Source organism: Salvia splendens, chromosome 3 (genome assembly GCF_004379255.2).
Source record: "Salvia splendens isolate huo1 chromosome 3, SspV2, whole genome shotgun sequence".
Taxonomy (NCBI): Eukaryota; Viridiplantae; Streptophyta; class Magnoliopsida; order Lamiales; family Lamiaceae; genus Salvia; species Salvia splendens.
Window position 1 is genome coordinate 44,435,866 of NC_056034.1, and position 23,232 is coordinate 44,459,097.

Consider the following 23,232-nt stretch of genomic DNA (forward strand, 5'->3'; position numbering starts at 1 on the left):
TACCTCTTTTTTATTTTCTATTATTCAAATTTATAATGACAAAATTTGGTTTTAATAATTAAGAGTTTTTATGACTTTTTAATTTGTTATGTTTAATTATTGGTTTTAAATTTTCTATCTTTTCTGAATGTCATAGTTAAATATTTCTTAATTTAAGTAATTAATTGGTTAATTATCCATTTGCTTCGTAAAATATTAGGTGATGACGTTTGCATTTTTTGTGAAAATTTACATTTTTAATTTTTATTACAATTATGAGACATGAAACATGCATTGTGTTGTTGTCATACCCTTTGGAGTTTGGAAGTTGGAACCAAACTTGGATATAATTATGAGTTCAAGAAATCAGCTTGATAAGATAATGATTGAGAAAATGAAATCCAATTAATGTTGTTAAGTGATTATTTGATTAAAGATAATTACGAGTATAGATACCTAATATTTCATCATGAATTTGCCTTGATTATAATCAAGGTTAGGTCATCATTAATTCCATGGGTGTAACTCCATGAGCTGCCATTCCAAACTATTGAATATTTAATAAAATTATCAATATTACATATCAAACATAAAAAATATCTCAAAAGACTAATCTATTAACAGAAAAAAAAACATTTAATCTATAAAACCTTATATTTATTGTCTTACATAATTGATGTGCGTCACTGGAAATTATATAATCTCTTAACCATAGTCTTATGTCGTTACAGAATTAAAAGTCACTTTCATTTATTTATTTAACTTTGTCGTGAAGTGTGACTAGTAAACTAGTTCGAAGCAGTCATAGCACATGACATTCCCAACTTATATAAAAACAAATCATCAATAATTTAATAGGATCCAAAGCATTGGAATTAATTCCAATGCTTATTAAATAACCGCGTAACTTTATTTATACAGTGAAATATTCATCTGATAATTTTCATCATAAATATTTTTCACAATGGAATACGGTTTACATTTAGTTTTGTTGATAATTATAAGGGGTCAAATTTAATTGTCATCTCAAAGAAGGATTTTGTCTAATCAAGCTGCAATAATTTTGTCGCAAAATTTGGTGTAAAATAATTAAGAAAACATTTCACTGCTTCACCTAAAATATTGATGTGAAATTGTATCAAATGGGAAGGAAACATATAAATTTGTTGTCTGTAAAATAAGAAGCAGAGGCAATGGCGTGGCAGGGATTCTCCTCCTACTATTGCATTTCTTGTGCCTTCCAAACCCCACTACTCCTATTTTCAATTTTTGCATATCATCATAAACTTATTTTTATTAAAATTAAAGAAAATCAATATTGCTTCCTCATTTATTATGTGATTATGGTGGTTTGAACTTTCGATTTATTAATTAAAGACATGTCTTCTTTCTTGGCTTGGTGCCCCATTCAGAGACTTTGCCAAGCGAATTTGGACATCCGCACATATACAGCTCTATGTCATATCATGGTCCAAATGGGACATCCGCAACAAAGTTATATTCCAAAGTTTCGATCTCAATTGGGAGTTCGAGAAGAAGTGACTCTTCTATCGTCTCGAAACTTGGATAAGTGGTTACGGTATTTCCCTCTAACTGTAACATATGTTTGAAAATTTCAAATGACATTAGCATCTGGGAGAAGTCAATGCTTCCACCAAAAGTTGATTACTATTTTTGCAGTTACTATTTTATATATTCATTGCAGAAAAACACTCACTATGAACTGCTAAAAAACAATACTAGTAGAGTAGTAGTATATGAATATTATATCACTCATGTGTTTTTCTGAACCAATTTTGTATGTTAAAAAAAATTTATGTTACACTATTAATATCAATCAAATTATACACAACGTGGATACTGAGGCTATACACGTTGTAAGCTCGGAAAAAATTGGGGTTTAGAATCTTCTGGGGCCCGGCCCGTTCCCATCACATGATTCATATCCATCACATTTTGTTGCAAATTTGTAGGAAAATAGTTCTTGAAGATGATGGCCCTTTTCTGCCAATTTTGTATGTTTTTCAATTGGATTTTCTTGATTTTTCCATATTTTCGTTTTCTTTTTTTAAAAAAAATACTAAATAATATTAAAAGGGATACCTCATTTGAAGGTCAAATTATTAAACGAGGGACCCTCTTGAATGGCGTAGAAAAATCTTAGATAAGATTTGAGAAAAGCCAAAAAAATAAAATGTATGGCCGTTATTTATAAGTGTTATTCATTAGTGTGCACTACATACAAAATATGTGTGTGATAAGTTATAAGTAAACATTATGATTGGAGGGAGACGTGTATATAAATATTTTCTTTATTAATAATTCAAATAAAAGAAGTGAATTCATATAATAATCAAACCTTAATGAAAATTTTCCCAAGTTTTTGGAATCGGTAATCTCATATTTTCTTTATTAATAATTCAAATGATTTTCTTACCTTGATTAAGTTGATTTTGTTCAACATAATATACCGTATTTGTTGTGACACATTCGAGTGTTCAAAAATTTTCATTACATCTTCAATATTGTGTTCGTATGTAGTTGATTATGTTTTATTATATGTTTAATGAGTTGTGATACTATATTTTTATTAAAAAAAATTGTAATTTTTACTTAACCGATGATTCTTGTTTAGAATTGTGCATGCCTTATAAAAGGAGATGTCATTATCCACGTAGACTAATATACTGTTTACATAAGGTCTTGTCTCTTTATTCATATACATTCAACAACTAATTTAATCAATGCACGCAACCATTAATTAATAGAAGAGGAACAATATTGGTTATCAAATAAACGTTGAAATTTATATTCATTATTAGAAATAATAGCATGTCAAGTGGATATATGTAACATCATACATTTATTGAAAATAAACGTCACTTGAATTAATTATAGAAATAAGTCTAATATTGGTTGTATATAGTTTATATTATGTACCAATTAAAATTCTATTACTTTCATTATCATTAATGAGTGAGAAACTAAGAGAGTACCATGCATGTGTAGCACATCAATAATTACAAACATTTGGGTCTTGCTAGTTGCTCCATTAATATTGTCATAACTCATAGTACATAAGCTGCAAGAGCTTGCTTAAAATCCTTACATATTTATCAAGATAAATTTTACTAAATATAGATCTACAATACACAAGATCAAATATTTGAATTGTTACATGAGAATATGAGATCCTTGAAAAAACATAAACATAAGTACTAATTATGTATGTCTAAGCAGGCAAATATGTAATGGGAGGGACTTACCCTCCCAGTCTCTTCGACCTTGTCTTTTTTATATTTTTAAATTTATGGAAATTGCTAAAAACTATATTCAGTCAGTACTAAATTTATGTTATTGAAGATCAAATAGTACATATACACGAGAACTGAAGCAAGATCCAATCTTGAAAATATATACTACGGTGGTGTTCGGTTTCTAAAATAAAATAATACCAAGATACAATTTAGGATTGAGTTGTGAGATTATTTTAGTCATATGGGTTAGTTATGACTAATTATCCTATGATTATCCATCTAGAATTGAATTGTGGAGTTGAATCTCATGAACCAAACGCACTACAAATTTAATCCCGGATACAATCTTGCAAACCGAACACCCCCTACATAGATTATAGATAAGTAGATAGTACTATATTTATTTTAGATGCATTTGTGAGCTTGGTGATCAGCTGATGGACCATGTCATTTTCTCTTCGTTAACTGCACATTATTTATGTTTATAATATACAAGTACTTAAATATAAAATAAATAGACAATCTCATCATAGGCCATCATGCTTTTTCACATGCATGCCCTCATTCGCAATGCTGCAGTCCCTACATCCCACATCCTTTATTTTAGGCTAATCCTAAAAAAAATTCTCTTATCTTCATAAAATTTTATAAATTTTAAAAATAATATACCTACGGTTGGTCAGAAATGTCATGACCGCCCTTTGAATTGCAGAATATTAAAGAAAATATTCTTCTTCTTTAATGACAGTGCGTCTGAAAAAACCCTAAATTGACGACATGAATATAGGATCACTTCTATTTCTAATATTTCTGGATTTATGTGCGTTCTATTTATATATGCAGTTAAAATAGGTTATTATATTAAATTGCATTGAACTCCAATTAACTATTAATTGATAATTTCTCAGAATTTAAATGAGTTTTATGAATTTATGAGAATTTAAATTTGTACTTAAGATCACCAATTTACATGAGTCGTATTCTACACCTCATGATGATAAGAGCACCCGCAACGCGTGCCGAAACCGTTCCACGTGCCGTTCCGCCGGAACGGTTTCGCCGCGGAACGCGTTGCGGCGCTGCATTCCGCTCCCGTCCCGTTCCCATTCCGTGCCGGGTGCCGACGGCACGTAACGCGGCACGGAACAAGCCGCCACGCGCCTGGGCGACGTGGCCGATCCCCGTGCGTGCGTGCTTCCCACTCGCCGGCCCGCGAGTGGGACACGTCAGCAATGACGCAATAATTATTTTTTTTTTATAAAAATCGAATTTAAAAAAAAAAAAAAAAATTTTTTAAACGGTAACATTACCGTTTTTTTTAACTTTTTCTTAATTTTTTAATTTTATTTTTATTTTCTTATTCTATAAATACACCTAATTCATTCATTTTATACACAACTACACATCTATTCTTCCTACATCAACATCAATTTCTCTCCAATTTTCATATTCTATCTCTTCAAAAAATGTCCGGCGACGGCAATTACGGTGGTGGCGGCGCCGGAGGGTGGGATCTCAACGCGTTCGGCGATTGGGAGACCATGTACAACACACTTGGTGGTTCTGGGTCATCGACGCCGGGCACGCAGGGGTCGGCGACGCCGGGTGGGTACCAACCACCCACTTTCGATGTGGATGCCTACGCTCGAGGCTCCGGCTCGCGGCTTTCCCAGGGTTTGTCCCAGATTCGGGAGGATATCCCCGTTGAACCCACTCAGGGAGGAGGCCGAGGCGGTGGAAGCTACAGGGCTGCGTCTGAGGCACCCGAGGAGGATGAGGAGGAGGAGCCGGAGGATCTGGGCCGGCATCCCTACACCAACGAAGAAACAAAGGCGGTGTACACCGCCTGGCTCACCGTCTCATATGATCCCATCGTCGGCAACCAACAAGCCGCCAAGTGCTTCTGGGAAAAGGTCCGTGATGTCTACCACGAGACTAAGCCGAAAGGGGCCCGGAAGCGCAAATATACAATGCTTCGTGCTCACTTTGGCCGAGTCGATTTACAGGTCAAAAAATTCTGCGGGATCTACTCCTCCGAAGCGGCGCACTACCAAAGCGGAGCTTCGGGCGCCGACATACTGAGGGCGGCTATGCGCGCCTTCCACCAGGACACCGGTGTACAGTTCAAATATGTTGATATTTGGCAGCTCGTCAAGGACGAGGAAAGGTGGGCCGGTGGTGTCCGCTCCAGCTCGGGATCAACCTCAAAGCGGACGAAGCACACGACGAGCGGCCAGTACTCGTCTGGTGACACCGATGCGCCCAGTGATCGTGGCACGCAGGAGGTTGGGGTTACGGCCGCCGAGTACGAGGGATCTAGCCGTGGGCGCCGTCGTCCGCAAGGGACGAAGGCGGCGAAAGCGGCTAGAGCGAGGAAGGGCCGAGGAGAATCAAGCCAGTCGGCCTCGGGATCGGGCTCACAAGGAGGCTCGAACACACTTATGGTGGCGTACATAACCGCCACAATGGCGGACACTTCCCGCTTCTCGTACGCCCAATTCACGGCCTGGTGGAACGGAATTGTGCATATGGCAGGACTACTTGGTCTTCCCCCTCCCCCTAAACCTCGACCGCCTCCGGAGGATGATTCGCCGGCGGAGTAGTTTTTTTATTTTCCCACGTTTAATTGTGTGTTTTTTATTGTGTGTTTTTTATTTTTTAGGATTTGAATTGTGTGTTTTTTTAATTTTTTTAAGTTTAAGTTGTAATTTTTTTTAATATTGTGTGTTTTTTAATAAAGTATGTTTGTTTTTTAATAAAGTATGTTTGTAGTGTGTTTATTTAATTTAATTTAGTTGGAAATAAAAATAAAAATTGAAATAGAATGAATAGTAATTTAAGGAACGGTTAAGGAACGGTTAAGGAACGGAGGGTTGCAGGTTCCGTTCCTTAGTTAAGGAATGGAGTAAAAAAGTACAGTGGGGCCCTCAAATAGTGGTTTAAGGAACGGTATAGGAACGGTATAGGAACAGCGTTGTGGATGGCCTAAGAGAATGACCAAACATATAGCATAATGAAAATATGAAACATTCTTAATTATAAGCAAAAGTAATAGTAATATGTTCCTCAAATTGTTAGGACACTAGAAAACATAAAAAACTATATGTATCCTTATCTTCACATAGTAGTATATAGTTTAACAACCAATATTGAAGAATTCACAAGTACCACAACCCTCCAACAAGACCACCATCATTTCCATCCCACTCCATTATACCTGTCTATGTTATCCACACACATTCATTTTATAAATATATTGAGCAAAGTCCTAACAAATGCTGTAGACTGCACTAGCCTAAGCATAGCCTTTGTCTACCTTGCAAGCAACAAAGATTCACTCTTTTCTAACATAACTGTCATCTCTTCATTTGGATGAATTATTTTCCTCTTTTTTTATTTCTCCAATTGTTTCTTCCATAGGGTTCATCATAATTTATGCATGCATCAAATAATATACACATATACATATAAATATACACTACTCCATCTTTCAGCGATTATTAGTTGTCTAATTTGACTCGGCTCAAATTTTAAATAAGACAGTTAACTGAGACAACTATTCGCAAACGAATGAAATATTACTTTCGATAAATGTAAAAATACTCAAAGCCAAGGCTAGTAAGCATAATACACAAATAACCGTGACAATCCAAAACAACACAATATAAATTCACTATACCACGAAAGTAATATAAAAGTTAAAAAAAAAAAAACCAACAAACATAACAATATTTGTGGTTTTTGCTTCTCATCATGTTTTTTTTTGGATTCCTTTGCTCTATTAGAGTTTAGGTCTTTTATAAGTTTAGACTTGTTTTGTTTGTTGGTTTAGTTGATTTTCTTGTCTAGTTCTTGTCTTCGATAGTATTATCTTGTTTTTGCTGCGTGGTTTTGCACATGGATCTTGTTTATTCTAGTATATATTTAAGCCTTTTATTTTTTACAAAAATCAATATTGAAAGTGCCAATATTTTTTTTAGCAAACGTGTCGATCTCGCAACGTGTACCGCATGAGTGTGGTATTATATGTGTAGATAATTGGTGGCATGCATATATTATCCCCTAGCTCTAGCTTACTAGACCTTATTAATTGACTCCTACTACCATTAATTACCCCAAACCTGCATTATGCTTCAAGATTAGGAAGAATAATCTCTAAACTAAACACGATTAATGTTCATTGGTTAACATTACGATCTTGATATCTGCAACTAATCATTCACCCTCGTGGCCTTTTTTTAATCAATTGTACCGCTATACGTCTGAAAATCGTATCTACATCCTAAATTATTTGCTTTAATACTATTATTTATATGAAAAATATATAATTAAAAATGGCAATAACAGTTTTTAATGTATGTATTAAACGAGCGTGGCACTCACGTAAAATATATTGCTTATCATTTCGAATATTATACAAATATAATTATCAAAATTGATTAATAAATCGTAGGGAAAGTTTTATTTGATATCCACTGTATAATTACGGTTGTCTTCCTCGATCCATTTGTATTTAGTGCTGTAAGAAATTATATACTTAATTTGTAAATATTGATTAACGGATAGCACTATAACGTGCATGTGTGTTGCTCGTCTTGCTTCTGTTTTATTGTTTACGTAATGGTCTAGTAGTTTTAGACTGGATTGCTTTATTATTCAATTTATATTAAAACTGTTTTTGTATTTCTCACTCGTATTATGTTTAGCTTGCGCATTTTGTATCACATCAAAATAATAAGTAACCAACCATGCGAAATGTAAAAAAAAAATACGTAGTTAGTATACATTATTAAGAATTCTTGTATTCATCTAATGTGCGCAACGGAAATAGCATACAAGAATAACAGATCTAGATTCATAATTATATTGTAAGTTGAGCACGTAATACACAACAGAACTAAAACTAAATCTTACTTGTTTTGTTTTCTTCTACGATTGAATCCTGCAAGTTAAATCCACCACTATCGAGGTCCACGTGTATTCTGATCCGATGCAAGAACAATTCCTCGGTACAATTGCTCCGTAGAAGAAAGCTAGTAATTCTCTCTACAAAGCTTTATTTTCTCTCTAATGTTCCGTTATCTCTCCTTTTCCCATAATGGAGAATAAATAAGCATTATATAGACAAAGAGTCATTAGGGTTTCATGATTGTTGGGCTTATGAACTAATTATAATTATAGTCCAACTATAATTATTTAATCCATATTAATCTAATCTAGCCCATATCCTTTCATACATTTCATATATAGTTAATTGTCGATGTTCCGTATTTCAAGTCAATATTTTCTACTGTCAATTGACTCAAATCATTCATTCAATATAACTAATTAAAATGCTAGTACATTTAAAAAAAATCAAATACTACTAAGTAATAAGTATATAGAGACAAGACAATATATTTTTCCCGTAAATGGTGAAATGGGCCGGAAAGTAGGTACAGCCTACGAGCTTAGACATTTATTGGGCTTTCTAGAAAACCTCATTGTAAATTCGATCTATATCATCTTTTGGGCTAATATCAATATGTTATCCAACCCTTTGAAATTGACCCAAATGCTAAACCCAATAAATCGCACACACTGTATTATTTTTACTAGCAGGCTTTTTTTTAGCCCAACAGTAAGTAAGATCTAAACAAGAACATGAAGATGCAAAGTAGAGGTCCCACAAGTGGAAAAAAGATGACTAAATACACTAAAGGGAAAAACGAAAAAAAGACCAAAACCAACCACCAGAAGAGCTAGATCAACCCACATCTCTACGTCAGAAGCGGAAGTTAGGATATCCCAGCTGATCCATCCTAACTAGAGCCTTCAGGTACCGAGGCGCAGAGATTGGATCAACAAACTCGACCCCGCATTGTTCATAAAAATTCGGGTTTTCTTTTTCATGATTATCCAATAAGAAGGGTTTCTATTTTTTAAAATGAACAATTTGAAGACCTATTGATTCTATAAGTATGGAGTATATACTATGACTAGTCTAACCCAAAATTCTGAACGAACCTATTGATAATAATAGTATATTTATAGGTCATGACAATAATGTTTTCAGGAGAAAAAGAGTTTTTAATTTATGAAATTAAATATTTTTTATTACATTGGAAAAAAAAAACTATTTTACCCATTCCATTCGTTCATTTAGACAACAAACTATTTTCATACATTTGCATACTTTAGTATAGTAGAATTTAGAAGTGTGATAGTATTGGACAAGAATATTCTGTCAAAACAAATCGTTTCCCAAAATAGGAAAATGGAACCAAAATGATGAACAATAAAACTACTACACCGTTTGCCTATCTTGGATGACAACTGTATCACCGACCCAAATGACCTAGGCCAAAACCTAATGCAATATGGAATCAATTTCTCTTGCCATTTGCACCCACTCTTATCATCAACTAGAAGTCTAGAATTGTGTATAAAACATAGTCCATTTCCGTCAAAATAATCATATTATAAATAAAATTCGTGGAATCATATAGGGTGAATAATGTTGTCGTCAGCATGAGAAGGCATAAATGAATATTGCAGCCGTCACTGGCGATGGATAACAATAAATGGCAGATGAAGAATGAAAGTGAATCTCAACCCTAGAAAGTTGAAACTTTATGTGAAGTTGTCATATTGTGAAATTGACTATAACTTCAAAACTCGAATTTAATAGTGTTTTTAGTATTGATGGACCCACTAGCTATGGGATCGGTTGATGCATTTGACCCACCTAAATATGCCATTGGTTTGGAGGAAGCACATGCCCACATGTTTTCATGGCATGGTCTTGCTTGTCAATTACCTAAAATTGAACATGACCACCAAGTTGAATTAGACTTTCCTCCAAATCCAATAATTGAATACTCTTTTTCGTCCCCTCAAAAGTATAAACATTTGATTTGACACTGATTTTCATGCAAAATTTGTAAAGTAAGATAGAAATAAATAGAATAAGTTTTTAAGTATTATTAGTGGATAATAGATTCCATATCATTAAAAAGAAAAAAAGATTCTAAAATTATAATATTTATAATTTTTAGAGATGGACTAAAAAAGAAAAAAGATCCTACTTTCTAGAGACGAGGGAGTATCCCCTTTTAATTTCTCCTTTTTACTTTCCATAAGAATTAATAACGAATCGTCTATTAAATTTTGATTATTCCATAGATGTTACGTTGAAATTTAGGTTTTTTTTAGACTTTTAACATTGTTTTGCCGATTCGGACATATTAATTGAGAAAACTGTTCGATGTAGTTCAAAAATCATATGTCCGCTGAAAAGATAGAATTTTATTTTTCTATTTATATTTGAGTATCACATAATTTTGCCAACCAGTGGACACGTGCCATCATATGATAATAAAGAAAAATGTCTTATCACGAAATATATTCCTAGTTTTATGAATTGTGTGGTGTTAATGTATTACCCTGCCTAATAATCTTATCATGTTTCATGGCTTTAAAAGGGTTGGAAATTTGGAATTTATTTTAAAAGATTTTTTCTTTGTTTATCACTATTCTGAATCCACGTATTTTATGATTTTCTCGCGATATTCTGTATTGACTTTCTTGATATTTTATATATTTGATACATTATCGATTATTAATCTTTAAAAATAAAAAGTCCAAGCTTATGGGATCTTGAAGCTTTAATGTCCAAATAATTAACATGATTTAACTCTAAATTGAGCGGTCTCACATTGATCAAGATCAGTCCTTTTGCATTATATTTCTCTCAATTATATGTAATTAATTATGATGAGTTTTGAGTCTTAGAGTCGTAATGCAGTTGTTGTTAGTAGATGATGAACGAAGAATGCAAATATAACGATGGATTGATTATATTTTATCTAATCATTGCTTCCACTATGACCAGTAACTGTATACTATATTAATATAATAATTTTTCCCATGTGCCTGCGGTCTTAATATGCATGTTCCCAAATCCTATAGTAGTATAGTACTCCAGTATCCATATGATAAATGTATATACTTAATTATATGTTGGAGATTTGAAGTAGAGGATTTGTCTTTTATTCATCTTTTTCATGTGATGAATGCTTGAAGAGTGACGTGATAGTATGCCCCAAAACTTAGTGTTTTAACTAAAAGAGTCAACCACACATTTACGCTGGACCATAACTAAAACCATGAAGCAATATTTTGTGCTAATTCGATATAGTAACAAGGTTTCATCACTCTTTAATGTGGTAGATTAGGATTTTTTAAGTATTTTGTTTGTTTATTGTGAATCACTACTGTATGTAGATTAGTTTGACCAATAGTTGGGATATACAAAGAATAAATACAATGTTTAGAGATCATTATGTTTGCTATATTTTTTCAACTATTAAAAATTGGAAACACTTTTTAGTTCGAAAACAGCCTTTTCTTAGTGCAGAAATCTCACCACCCAAACCGTTGAAGTTAGGCACAAGGATGTGAAATTTGACCGAAATTTAATCATAGTTTATCCATTGATTTTCATTTTAAAGTGGCTTTTAAGGTTCGGTTTGAACTTCCCTTCTAATATTACACACTATTCTATTTAGTTTATTCAAAAATAAGCGTTTTATTATTCAAGATTAAATATCCCAAGATGGAATTAGCTTAATTGAAATCACTCAAGATTAAAACTAGTACTATTACAAATGAATGACAAGACTGTAATCCAAAATTTACATTTGTTTTGGGATAAAGTATATTTGGCCCATATTCATCAAATCGAGCAATATTAATAAGACAATCATTTCTAATTCATCAAACCGAATATAACTTATTCTATCTACTTCATTACTATATGGAAAAAAGAAAGAAAAGATGCTAACAAAAGGGAAAAGGGGGGAAAATAAACAAAAAAAGGAAATTCGTTTTAGGCATATCAAAATAGATCTTTTACTAGTAATATTGTTATCTAAATTAGAGGGTTTAATCTTGGATTTCAGTAGGTTTTGATTTCAAACACCAAAACCATTGACTGGTAGTATTATTACAATTTGCATGTAAAAAGTGGATTAATTATAGATTCGGATAAGGTGAAAGACAAAACACCCAATTTAAAGAAGAGATTTTGGGTTGATTTTGCCTAAGAATTGAAGAAATTCTTGAGACTAAAAATTGCATTTATAAAGTTCTGATCCAGCCCTTCGTCTCTGTCATATTCCTCTTCTTTTCAATAGTATTTCCTAAATATCTTTAAACTAGAAGACAAATCCCTCCCAACTCTCGAGAACCCATATAAATTTCCTCCATTAATTTCAGCCATGGTGGCTTTCTAATGGTCGAATCGTCTATCTAGGTTGAAATCACTGATAACCACCACGAAAACCAACTAAAAGATTCGATCTTGGACCATAAATCTCGAATCCGGTGAGATGGGCAAAGTAGCTGTGGCGGCGACGGTGGTCTGCACGGCGGCGGTATGCGCCGCCGCTGTTCTGTTGGTGAGGCGGCGGATGAGGAGCTCCGGCAAGTGGGCCGTGGCGGAGGCTATTCTGAGGGAGCTGGAGGAGAAGTGCGCCACTCCCACCGCCAAGCTCCGCCGCGTCGCCGATGCTATGATGGTGGAGATGCACGCCGGCCTCGCAATTGAGGGCGGAAGCAAGCTCAAGATGCTCATCAGTTACGTTGATAACCTCCCCACAGGGTATGGTGTGAGCAAATGTGTTTTGTGTTTCCTGATTTGATTTGATTTGATTTGATGATTTACAAGATTTGGTGTTTTAGAGTGATGGTTAAGGTATTTGAAGTGCTGTCAGATTATGTGTTTTGTTCAAGATTTAGTAAAGTTGCTTTCTTTATCTGATTTGGTGTTTGAGAGTGATGGTTGAGGAATTTGAAGTACTATCAGATTATGTGTTTTGTTCAGATTTAGGAAATTTGCTTTCTTTGTCTTGTTGATTCTCTCATTTTGATGATTATCATGATTTGGGTTGTGGGTATATGGGGATCCAAGTTAGTGTGCCTCTCTATCTACTATCTAGCCAAGTTGATTTGATTATAATCATGATTTGGGTGTTTTAGAGTTATGGAATTCGAAGTGCTGTCAGATTATGTGATTTGTTCAAGATTTAGGAAATTTGGTTTCTTTATCTTATTGATCCTCTCCATTTTGCAATGTTTTGATTGCTAAAGTTGGTTGTGAGTATATGTCGATCCAAGTTAGTGTGCCTCTGTATCTAGCATAATTGATTTGATGCTTATCAAGATTTGGTGTTTTAGAATGATAGTTAAGGGGTTTGAAGTGATGTCAGATTATGTGGTTTGTTCAAGGTTTAGGAAATTTGCTTTCTTTATCGAGATTTGGTGTGTAAGAGTGATGGTTAAAGGGATTTGAAGTCAGATTATGTGTTTTGTTCAAGATTTAGGAAATTTGCTTTCTTTATCATGATTTGGTGTTTGAGAGTGATTATCAAGTCAGATCATGATTTGGTGTTTAGTGTCGGATTAGTAATTCGTGTGGATCCAAGTTTATATCATCGTTTAGGCAAAGATCTATGTTTTTGCTCTGTTTTTTGTAGTTCGATACAAAGATGATGAGTAAATTGAATGGGTAGTAACAAGATAATGCTAATCGTGTCTGTCTACGTCTTCCTACCTCGTGGTGCTCCACCACTATCATTAATTAGAGAATAGAAATATGAAATGCTTCGTCAATTTGGATTTGAAGCTGCATGACATATTTCATCTAAACATTCTCCATTTGAGATAGAGGACTCCACACCTCTTAATAAACATATTCGCTTCCATGTTGTGTGTTATCTCGACCTTTTGATTTGTTGTCACTTGTCATCCTCTGGAGTCCTGTGACGAGAAGCATCAGCATTCCATTTTCGTTATGATGGTTGTTTTTTCTGAGATCTATGAATATGGTGCTTTTCTACGTTTGTTTCTTCTTATTTCTTGCTTAATCTTTTCAATCATGAGACACGTACCTAATATTTGGAGTTGTAGTGTTCTTCTGTTTGGGATTGGTGGTGGGACCCTCCCTTAGCTTTTGCATCTCTAGTGCTTGTAGCTTTGTTCTTTTTGTATATTTTCAGTTTTTCCAATTCAAGCTTTCAGTTTTTTAAAGCTTTTTATGTAGGAGTGGATGTTCTGCTTTTTTTTACATTTGAAAACTGCTGTAAAAGAGTAAATGATGCTTCTTTTGAAATGAACGTCTTTTTTTGTGTACTTTCTGTTCTTATGAATTCCACAATTATAATCTGTGAGCTGAGCTAATTTAGCATAATTATGCATATTGTTACATCCATTGAATATCCATGATTGCATAGTTTTAGTAGTCTTTTGTGCTTATATGATTTTGTCTGTTAAATCATAATAGAACTGACGATGAACGAATCATGTGGTACTGTTGTCCATTTAGTTTACTTTAGTAAACAGTGCTGTCATTGTTTAATGATAATGTCAACCGAAACAAATGTATAATTTTATAGCTTAAGAAGAAACTATCCAAAAAAAAGACTCCCTTTCTCTTTTGTGGTTTAGTTTGCCAATATGAGCAATAAGATTCGCCTGGCAAGGGTGTGATCCCCGTATTTTCTGTTCAGGAATGAAAAGGGATTGTTCTACGCACTGGACCTTGGTGGAACAAACTTCCGTGTTATGCGAGTACAGTTAGGTGGCAAAGACAATGCAATCAAGCAGGAGTTTGATGAAGTATCGATTCCTCCACAACTGATGACTAGTTCATGTAATGTGAGTACATTCTCGTGGCACGAAATACTGACTTTGATTATCTCCATTAGCTGATGCTCTTTTGTAATTCAGGAACTATTTGATTTCATTGCCGAGGCACTAGCAAAATTTGTTGCTACAGAAGGCGATGACTTTCATCTTCCACCCGGAAGGCAAAGGGAGCTTGGTTTCACCTTTTCCTTCCCAGTTAGGCAATTATCGTTGGCATCAGGAACCCTAATCAACTGGACGAAAGGCTTCCTTATCGAAGATGCGGTTTGTTTTTTCCTTCCTTCTTTTACTACCCTTTAAAGTGTCACTATCCTGTTGTGTTATGTGGAAAAGAAAATTTTTCGAGTTTGTGTTAATGACTTCATGTTGCCACTAATCTAGTTAATTTTATCATGTCAACCCGGAACATGTCTTGTTTATACGAATTGCCACATCTACTTAAATCAATTAATCTAGAAATATATTTGTTTCAGATATCAGTGTTCTGTTGCATTATCAATTTTTTGGCTTTTCGTAGATCGGACTAGATGTCGTTGGAGAGCTAACGAAAGCAATGGAAAGAGTTGGTCTTGATATGCGTGTGACTGCATTGGTGAGTCTTTCTTCCTTACGAGTTATGAGATCCTGGTTTGTTTGTTTGTTTGGCTGCTTGTAAGGCAAGAACACTAATCTAATCGAAGACTAGCTATGCTTTCAGTTCTAACTCAGTAAACAACTATTAACAAAACACACCCAAAGAATCGACTTTATTTTCTCTCTTTTTTTTCAAATCTGAATCGGGTCGACTTTCTTTGCTGATTCATTGACCATGTAAGGTTTGGAAATGATTGATTCATTGAATTTTAATGTATTTTCGTTTTAGTACATGTTCAATTTATTGAGTTGAAACTGAAAAATGGGCTAATATTGGGTTATAATAGTGTATGTTTCTCTTTGTTTAATGATAACTAATTAATGTTGGCTATATTGTAATAATATTTTAGGTTTAAACTTTTTAGTTATTACTACTTGATAATTATATATGATAATATCATGACTGCAATCAGCAATTTTTTCAAGCACGGGTTAAAAAAAATCTTGTGTTTATATTGTGAGTGGAATAGGTCTCACTTTCGTGTTGGTTCATATTGTGAGAACAGAAAGTATCACACTTTAAACGCATTGGACGAAGAGAGTATTAAATATGTACGAATGTGAATGTCACACAAAATGTATCAGGCTGATCGTAGTTCATGACTCGTGAGTTAGGACATTATCTGGAAAACACTGAAGGTTGGGGACACAAAACAAACTACGATTACCCCTAAAATATATATTACCGAGGATTGTTTTCTCCTATTTTATGTACTACTCGGTTTCGGATATGTATTTCCCTATTTTGTATTTCTGTATCAGCTAGAAATATGGAAGCTGTGCTGTTATAGATGCTTTTGGTTCATTCCATTGATTTCTCTCCGCACTCCATTTCAACTGTGCACTTTGTTCATTTTTATATGCACGTCAATGAAGATTCCCGTCCCGTTTGTTCATTGCAGGTCAATGATACCGTTGGAACATTAGCTGGAGGACGATACAGCAATGCGGATGTTGTCGCTGCTGTGATCCTTGGGACGGGAACTAATGCTGCTTATGTCGAACGGGCACATGCAATTCCAAAATGGCAGGGTCTGCTACCTAAAAGCGGAGAAATGGTTGGTGCTTTTTTCAAAAGATTTCATTGATTAACACTCGTAGATTCTAGCTATACGTAAAGTAACTGACATTCCTTCTTACTGGAGGTTATAAACATGGAGTGGGGTAATTTCCGCTCGTCACATCTTCCACTTACAGTGTACGATTACACTCTCGATGCTGAGAGTTTGAATCCTGGAGATCAGGTACTCGATTAACCTACATTTGTATTGCATTTTATTGTCCTAAGCTGTACAGTGCTGATAATATTTTGGCATCTGTGTATTTTATTTTCTTGCTGCTGCAGATTTTTGAGAAGTTGATTTCTGGCATGTATCTTGGAGAAATTGTGCGTATAGTTTTATGCACGATGGCTGAAAAGGCGTCCTTTTTCGGTGATACAATCCCGCCCAAACTCAGCATCCCATTCATACTGAGGTAAGCAATGGCGCCTGAGACAGAAAAAAAATGTTCTTGAATGGTCGTCTCTCTTTCGTTTCTTGCTGTGGGCTATATTGTCGTATGGCGTCTTGAGATTTTAATTTCACATGTTAATATCAATTTATACTCCTATAAGATAAAAAGCTTTTTCTTGCTAGTGTCTGAGACTTTGGTCACTTAAAAAATCAGCTGGAGAAACCATGAAGTTTGACACTTCGAAATTATCCCACAGCAAACATACCCGATCACCTGTGTGCAATATATTGTTGATGTTTTTCCACATATCCATGCCGTTTTCTATATGAATAGATTACATTTTTTAACTCACCAATTGTGACGTCCACGTGATTTTCCAGCTTCCGTATCAGATATAGTATGTGTGTTGCGAACAAATCCAAACTTCGTATCTCGACTGATTTCTAACGCTGTGGGCAGAATTTGGCTAAATTTCATGTTTTTTTTATGTTTTGCCTATTTTATTTTTATATGTGTATGAGTTCACTGCTGCAGTTATCCTTTTCGTTTTCCTTTTCCATAGTATTAGAGCTAAATAACCAATGTTACACACAACACAGGACCCCCGACATGTCGGCTATGCATCACGACACCTCTCCCGATCTCAAGGTTGTCGGGAGGAAGCTGAAGGACATCCTAGAGGTACTCGTTCCCTCTTGAGTACGAAACTAAGTTACATTTATCACGAGCCAGCTGACTCTTAATCCCTTCGTGGGCAGGTACCTAACTCCTGCTTGACAATGAGGAAAATTGTCGTGGCGATATGTGACATCGTCGCCACGCGCGGGGCCCGCCTCTCCGCAGCCGGCATCGTGGGCATCCTCACGAAACTGGAGAGGGACGCCCCGAAAGAGGGAGAGAAGCAGCAGAGGTCGGTCATAGCTTTGGATGGCGGATTGTTCGAGCACTACACCAAATTCAGAGAGTGCATGAAGGCCACACTTGACGAGCTGCTGGGAGAGGTCTCGAACAGCGTCGTGATCGAGCATTCGAACGACGGGTCGGGGATCGGAGCTGCCCTTCTGGCGGCGTCCCATTCGCAGTACCTCGAAGTCGAAGAAGAATCTTGAAGGTGTACAATTTCTGATTAGTTTTTGTAGTATTGTGGGAACTATGTATGCCTATATACTTGGATGCCTTTGAAAGGAGGACAGAGGCAGCGGTGGAAGGAGATGAATAAATTGAGGGATTTACAAATATTTGAGAATTTTTAGTCTAAGTTATAATAATTAATGAGAAACTGATTTTCATTTTACGTCTTATAAAGATTTATGTATTAAGTTTGATGCATAGTAAAACATTATTTCTCACATAAATGTGACAACCTTTATTCTGATGATGAATTACATATTGCATAGCACTAGAAAGAAACACCATTCATGATAATCAGCATCATTAACACCAACTTTGCCGGCTTAAATCGGTTGAATCGATACGTTATTAAGCCTCTCGAGCGCCAGAATCAGCGCCTGCGTCCCCAGATCGCCCTCGCTGTGAGCCTGAAGCGATACATAAAGCTGCTGCTGCTGCTGCTGCGCCAACCCCAGCCCTGGCAGTGACAGCCCCATGCTCTGGCATTCCCTCTAACAAATCCCCAAATCTTTCACGAAATGGTTCACGTAAAATCCCGCCTCGAAATCCCTCTTCAAAATCCTCGTGCCGTACAGATCAAGCGATTTCGATCCGGCAGCGCCGGTCGAAATCGCGGTGAGATAGTTCTTCAAATCGAGACCGGCCTTATGCGCGTAGATCAAACCCTCGCATAATCCGACCATAGTCGACGCAATAGTCACCTGATGGTGTAATAATATTATTAGAACAAAATGGTTTTTCATTATAAAGTACTACAAAAGGTTTAATTTGCGTTTCAATTTAATATATTTTGTCGTTGCATCCAATCTTGTACCTACCCGGCGTATGAACCATGAAACAATTTATGAAATATTTAGTAACAAATGATTTTTTTTTGGTAATGTAAAACAATAATGAAACTTTTTATACTAACACGACAAAAAATTAACAGCGTTTAAACATATATGACATTTTGTAGATACGATATAATTACTTCTCACCTGATTCGCCAATTTAGGCCACCCACAATAGAAATAGCCCAGCAATAGCCCAACCATAGCTTAGCCACCGCCACATCATCAGCACTAAAAATCCTCCTGCCACATCATAAATATCCCAGCCATAGCCTAGCCACATCATAAATAGCTCAGCCACATCAATAGCCACATCACTAATAACAATTATATAAAATGACATAATTAACAATCACACAATATACTGAATTTAATTTACGAGACATATACGGGAAACATTAATAATACTATCCACATCACTATTAACAAATATATAAAAATGAAATAATTAACAATCACACAATATACGGAATTAAATTTACGCCACAAAAACGAGAAAATTCACTAATATTAATAAAATTTAAAAAGTACATTAATTAAAAAAATTACATAATTAAAAAAAAAACTAACGTCGTGCAGTCCTCCGCGCCCACTTGTTAATACAAGTGGTGCGAATGAAAATGACGGGCAAGTCGCGTATATATAGTGTTTCGGAAACAAAAAAAAAATTAAAAATTCACGCTAGGCGATCCGGACGCTGCAATAGCGCCTAGCGGATCGCCTAGCGCACCGCCTAGCGCCGCGGAACCGCCGAGCGCTAGGTGGTTTTTTTCCACGAAATCGGCTAGGCGGCTGCAATAGTTCGCCTAGCGCACCGCCTAGCGCCGGCGCTCGGCTAGGCGGTGCGCTAGGCACTATTGTGGATGCTCTTACAGAATTACCCCTTCCCCGCGCCGTCCATGTAGTAAACCCTACCCAGGCAGCTGAGGAGAGGGGTTAATCGGCTGACCACGGCCTCGTCTCCGCCGGCTATGATCGAGAGAGCGGCGAGGCGTGCGCCGCGGTCGCCACCGGAGACGGGGGCGTCGACCGAGGAGGAGCCGGGCGGAGGTGGTCATGTCGACAAGGGCGCCACCGGGGCGGAGACCGGAGAGGGCGCCAGAGTAGGGGTCGAGGAGGACGTGGCGGACGTCGGAGGGGAAGCCGACGATGGAGAAGACGACGTCGGATTGGGAGGCGAGGGATTTGGGGGAATCGGCCCAGTGGGCCCCCATAGAGAGGAGGGTTTGGGCCTTGGATTTGGTGCGGGTGAAGACGGTTACGGTGTAGCCGGCCTTGAGGAGGTGGGAGCACATCGAGCTACCCATCACGCCCGTGCCGATCCACCCTAGCTTGGTGGTGGCGGGGGTGATGGGGCCGGCGGCGGAGGAGGACATGGTGCGGCGGAGGAGAAGTGAGGGAGGGAGGGAGGGAGCGGCGGAGGGATAACGATAACAGACGCATGTTCTGATTATGATGGTGATGATGATGTGTTATTTTGGACTTTTCTAAGGCTAATTTGGTAATTTCAAATGATAATAACTAATTTAATTTTGCCAAATTACCAAATGCTAAATCATTAGTTAGACCATCCGCAATGGGCGGACGATGGCCCGCCCGATGGCGCGCATCGTCCGCGCCATTCATCGTACGCCCCACTGTGGGTGTGTGGCATAGGTCGCGGACGATAGTCGCGGCCTATGCTTCGGGCGCGACTTAAACCGCGGACGATGGCACGCGGTTTCATTTTTTTATATAAATCTCGTTTCTCATTCAGTTGTGCATACGAACATATCAACTATCTCTCAACATATTCTCTCTCAACATCCAACGAAAATGAATCCCGGCGAAGACACCAATAGTTCTAGTTCGTCTGATTCCGGTCGTTCGATTGACGAAGCATTAGATGCAGCCGTTGAAGAGGCCATGGCGGCATGCTATTCGCAAATGCAGCGCGAGAAGGCGGCGGCTGCAGCGGCGGCTGAGCAAGTCCATCGTCCTATTCGACCTAGGACGTATGTCCGACGCAACCACGAGGAAGCTCACAGGCGTCTGGTTGAAGACTATTTTGCCGATCAACCACGTTGGGGCCCGACTGTTTTCCGCCGCCGGTTTCGAATGTCGAGGTACCTTTTTCTCAGCATTGTTCGTACATTGTCTTCACGTGAAGAATACTTCACGTTTCGGGAGGACGCCATCGGGAAACCCGGCCTTGCACCATTGCAAAAGTGCACGACTGCTATTCGTCAGTTGGCATACGGCACCACGGCGGACCTTTTTGACGAGTACCTCCACTGTGGGGAGACTACAGGCCGCGAGTGTCTGAAGTACTTTTGTCGGGGGATTTATTTGCGCAAAAGCAAGAGGCGGCGCGGAAGGATGTAGAGCGGGCATTTGGGGTGCTCCAATCACGGTGGGCAATTGTGAAAGGGCCGGCTCGTTTCTGGTACAAGGAAGTCATCGCCGATGTCATATATGTGTGCATAATCATGCACAATATGATAGTCGAGAGTGAAGGCGGAAGCATCACCGATTGGAATGACGACGACCGTGCATCTAGCTCTGCCGGCACATCGACCGAGACACCCGATAGAGGATTTACCGTTAGGTTTCAATGAGGTTTTATCTAGGCAGGCCTCAATGCGCAACCAACAGGAGCATGCGCAGCTCATGAGCGACATGATTGAAGAAGTGTGGGCTCGTAACCGCCGTCGCTGAGTTTGCGTTTTTTATTATTTCGCATTGTAATGTATTAATTTTTATTAAATGAATAAAGTTTTTAAAATTCGTATTTTAAATGTATTTTAGTTTTTTTTTTAATTCGTATGTATTTTGTAAATATTACAAAATTGATGATGTGGCGCGCCTTAGGGCGCCCACTGCAGGTGGAGAAGGATGATGATAAAAATGCTGACGTGGCGCGCCATAGGGCGCGCCTTAGGGCGCCCCACTGCTGATGGTCTTAGCTATTTTAGAAAATATTCCATCAGTCCCTGAATAACAATCATACTCCCTCCGTCACCCATCCTTAATAATTTGTCACAATTTGATTCAACATGAATTTTTAAAAATATGGTAATCGAAAATGGTTGGAAAATTAACTGAAATAGAGGCTTAAGCTCCTTTCCTGCTCCATTTCTCCGATTGCGATTGCAATTATCCGATTAATATGCTTCGGATTATCCAATTTTATTGATTTTGTCAAAGTAACTTTTTCACTTTGATGGTCAAGGCTAATTCGACTCCCTTTGTCCCCTATTTTTAGTTCATTTTGTGTTGGTAATGCGTTTTAAGAAATGTAAAGAAAAATGAGTTATGAAATATAAAAAATAGTGAGTGGAATGTGAGTTTCATTTTAATATATCAATTGTGTAATAAAATGTGAGTGGAATGAGTTAGTGACAGATAAAAAAAAATAGTAAAAAGGACAATAAATAAGGGACTAACGAAAATAACAAAAGTGGACAAAAAAATAGAAAAGGAGGGAGGGAGTATATGATATCATCACCATATTAAATACTAGATTTTCTTTATCAAATCAGAAAAAACATTTATAAAAACCAATTTTATCTAATTTAACTACCCGAATAGCATTGATTTGGTAACACAATAATAGACACATTTATACACTATAGTACTACTATTTTGAACACTGCATAACTTTTTTTATTTTGTCAAACCACATAAGACTAAAGAAACGACGAATAGCACCATTGTCCCTTTTTTCAAGGATGGAATATACTCTGCATTGGATCTCATAATATACTAAATTTATCGTCCTTATTAAATTTCTTCAGTTTCTTATATAGGCTCTTCACGCTTGCAAATGGAGAAACAATCCCACCAATATAATTTGGATTTTCAGATTTTTTCAATTATTGAAAATGAATCTGGACCGAACTGAAAATCGAATTATATAAAGAAAAAATCATATCCAAAAATATCAAAATATGAATCGAATTTAATACTATTTCAGTAAGATTCGATTCAAATATTCAGATTCACACATCATCCTATTTCTATGGTCTTGAAGAGGATGCCATTAATTCCATTGACTGTTGGAGATTTGATTAGACTTATATTGTCAAAGACTCAAAGATTATTTTCAAGAAATGCAAGCACATGTGGCAACATTTTCATTGATCGAATTATAAAACCAAATAAATCTATGCAATGATACAAAAAAACCATGATATTTCACAAGCTATGATCTTTTTGGTGGACACTTTGATGTCTACAATCTCAAACATTAGCTTGTTCAGTTCATTATACACCAT

The 23,232-nt window shown here is 36.6% G+C and overlaps 1 protein-coding gene and 1 pseudogene across 1 annotated transcript; one reads left to right on the plus strand and one right to left on the minus strand.

Annotated features, from left to right (window-relative positions):
- The first annotated feature begins 12,300 nt into the window (after positions 1 to 12,300).
- On the plus strand, positions 12,301 to 18,306 carry LOC121796325 (hexokinase-2-like). Its single transcript, XM_042195166.1, has 9 exons — positions 12,301 to 12,879; positions 14,786 to 14,933; positions 15,006 to 15,188; positions 15,442 to 15,516; positions 16,460 to 16,615; positions 16,703 to 16,801; positions 16,903 to 17,033; positions 17,612 to 17,693; positions 17,771 to 18,306. The coding sequence occupies exons 1-9, from the start codon at positions 12,608 to 12,610 to the stop codon at positions 18,119 to 18,121; spliced, it is 1,497 nt and encodes a 498-aa protein (XP_042051100.1). The 5' UTR covers positions 12,301 to 12,607; the 3' UTR covers positions 18,122 to 18,306.
- Positions 18,307 to 18,416: 110 nt separating this feature from the next.
- On the minus strand, positions 18,417 to 23,232 carry LOC121797077 (annotated as a pseudogene).

What these genes read in the sequence shown, in the direction of transcription:
- LOC121796325 (XM_042195166.1), top strand. Translation starts at nt 12,608, where the DNA reads ATGGGCAAAGTAGCTGTGGCGGCGACGGTGGTCTGCACGGCGGCGGTA. An exon ending in AGCATCCCATTCATACTGAG is followed by an intron (nt 17,034 to 17,611) that starts GTAAGCAATGGC and finishes CACACAACACAG; the next exon opens with GACCCCCGACATGTCGGCTA. An exon ending in AGCTGAAGGACATCCTAGAG is followed by an intron (nt 17,694 to 17,770) that starts GTACTCGTTCCC and finishes CTTCGTGGGCAG; the next exon opens with GTACCTAACTCCTGCTTGAC.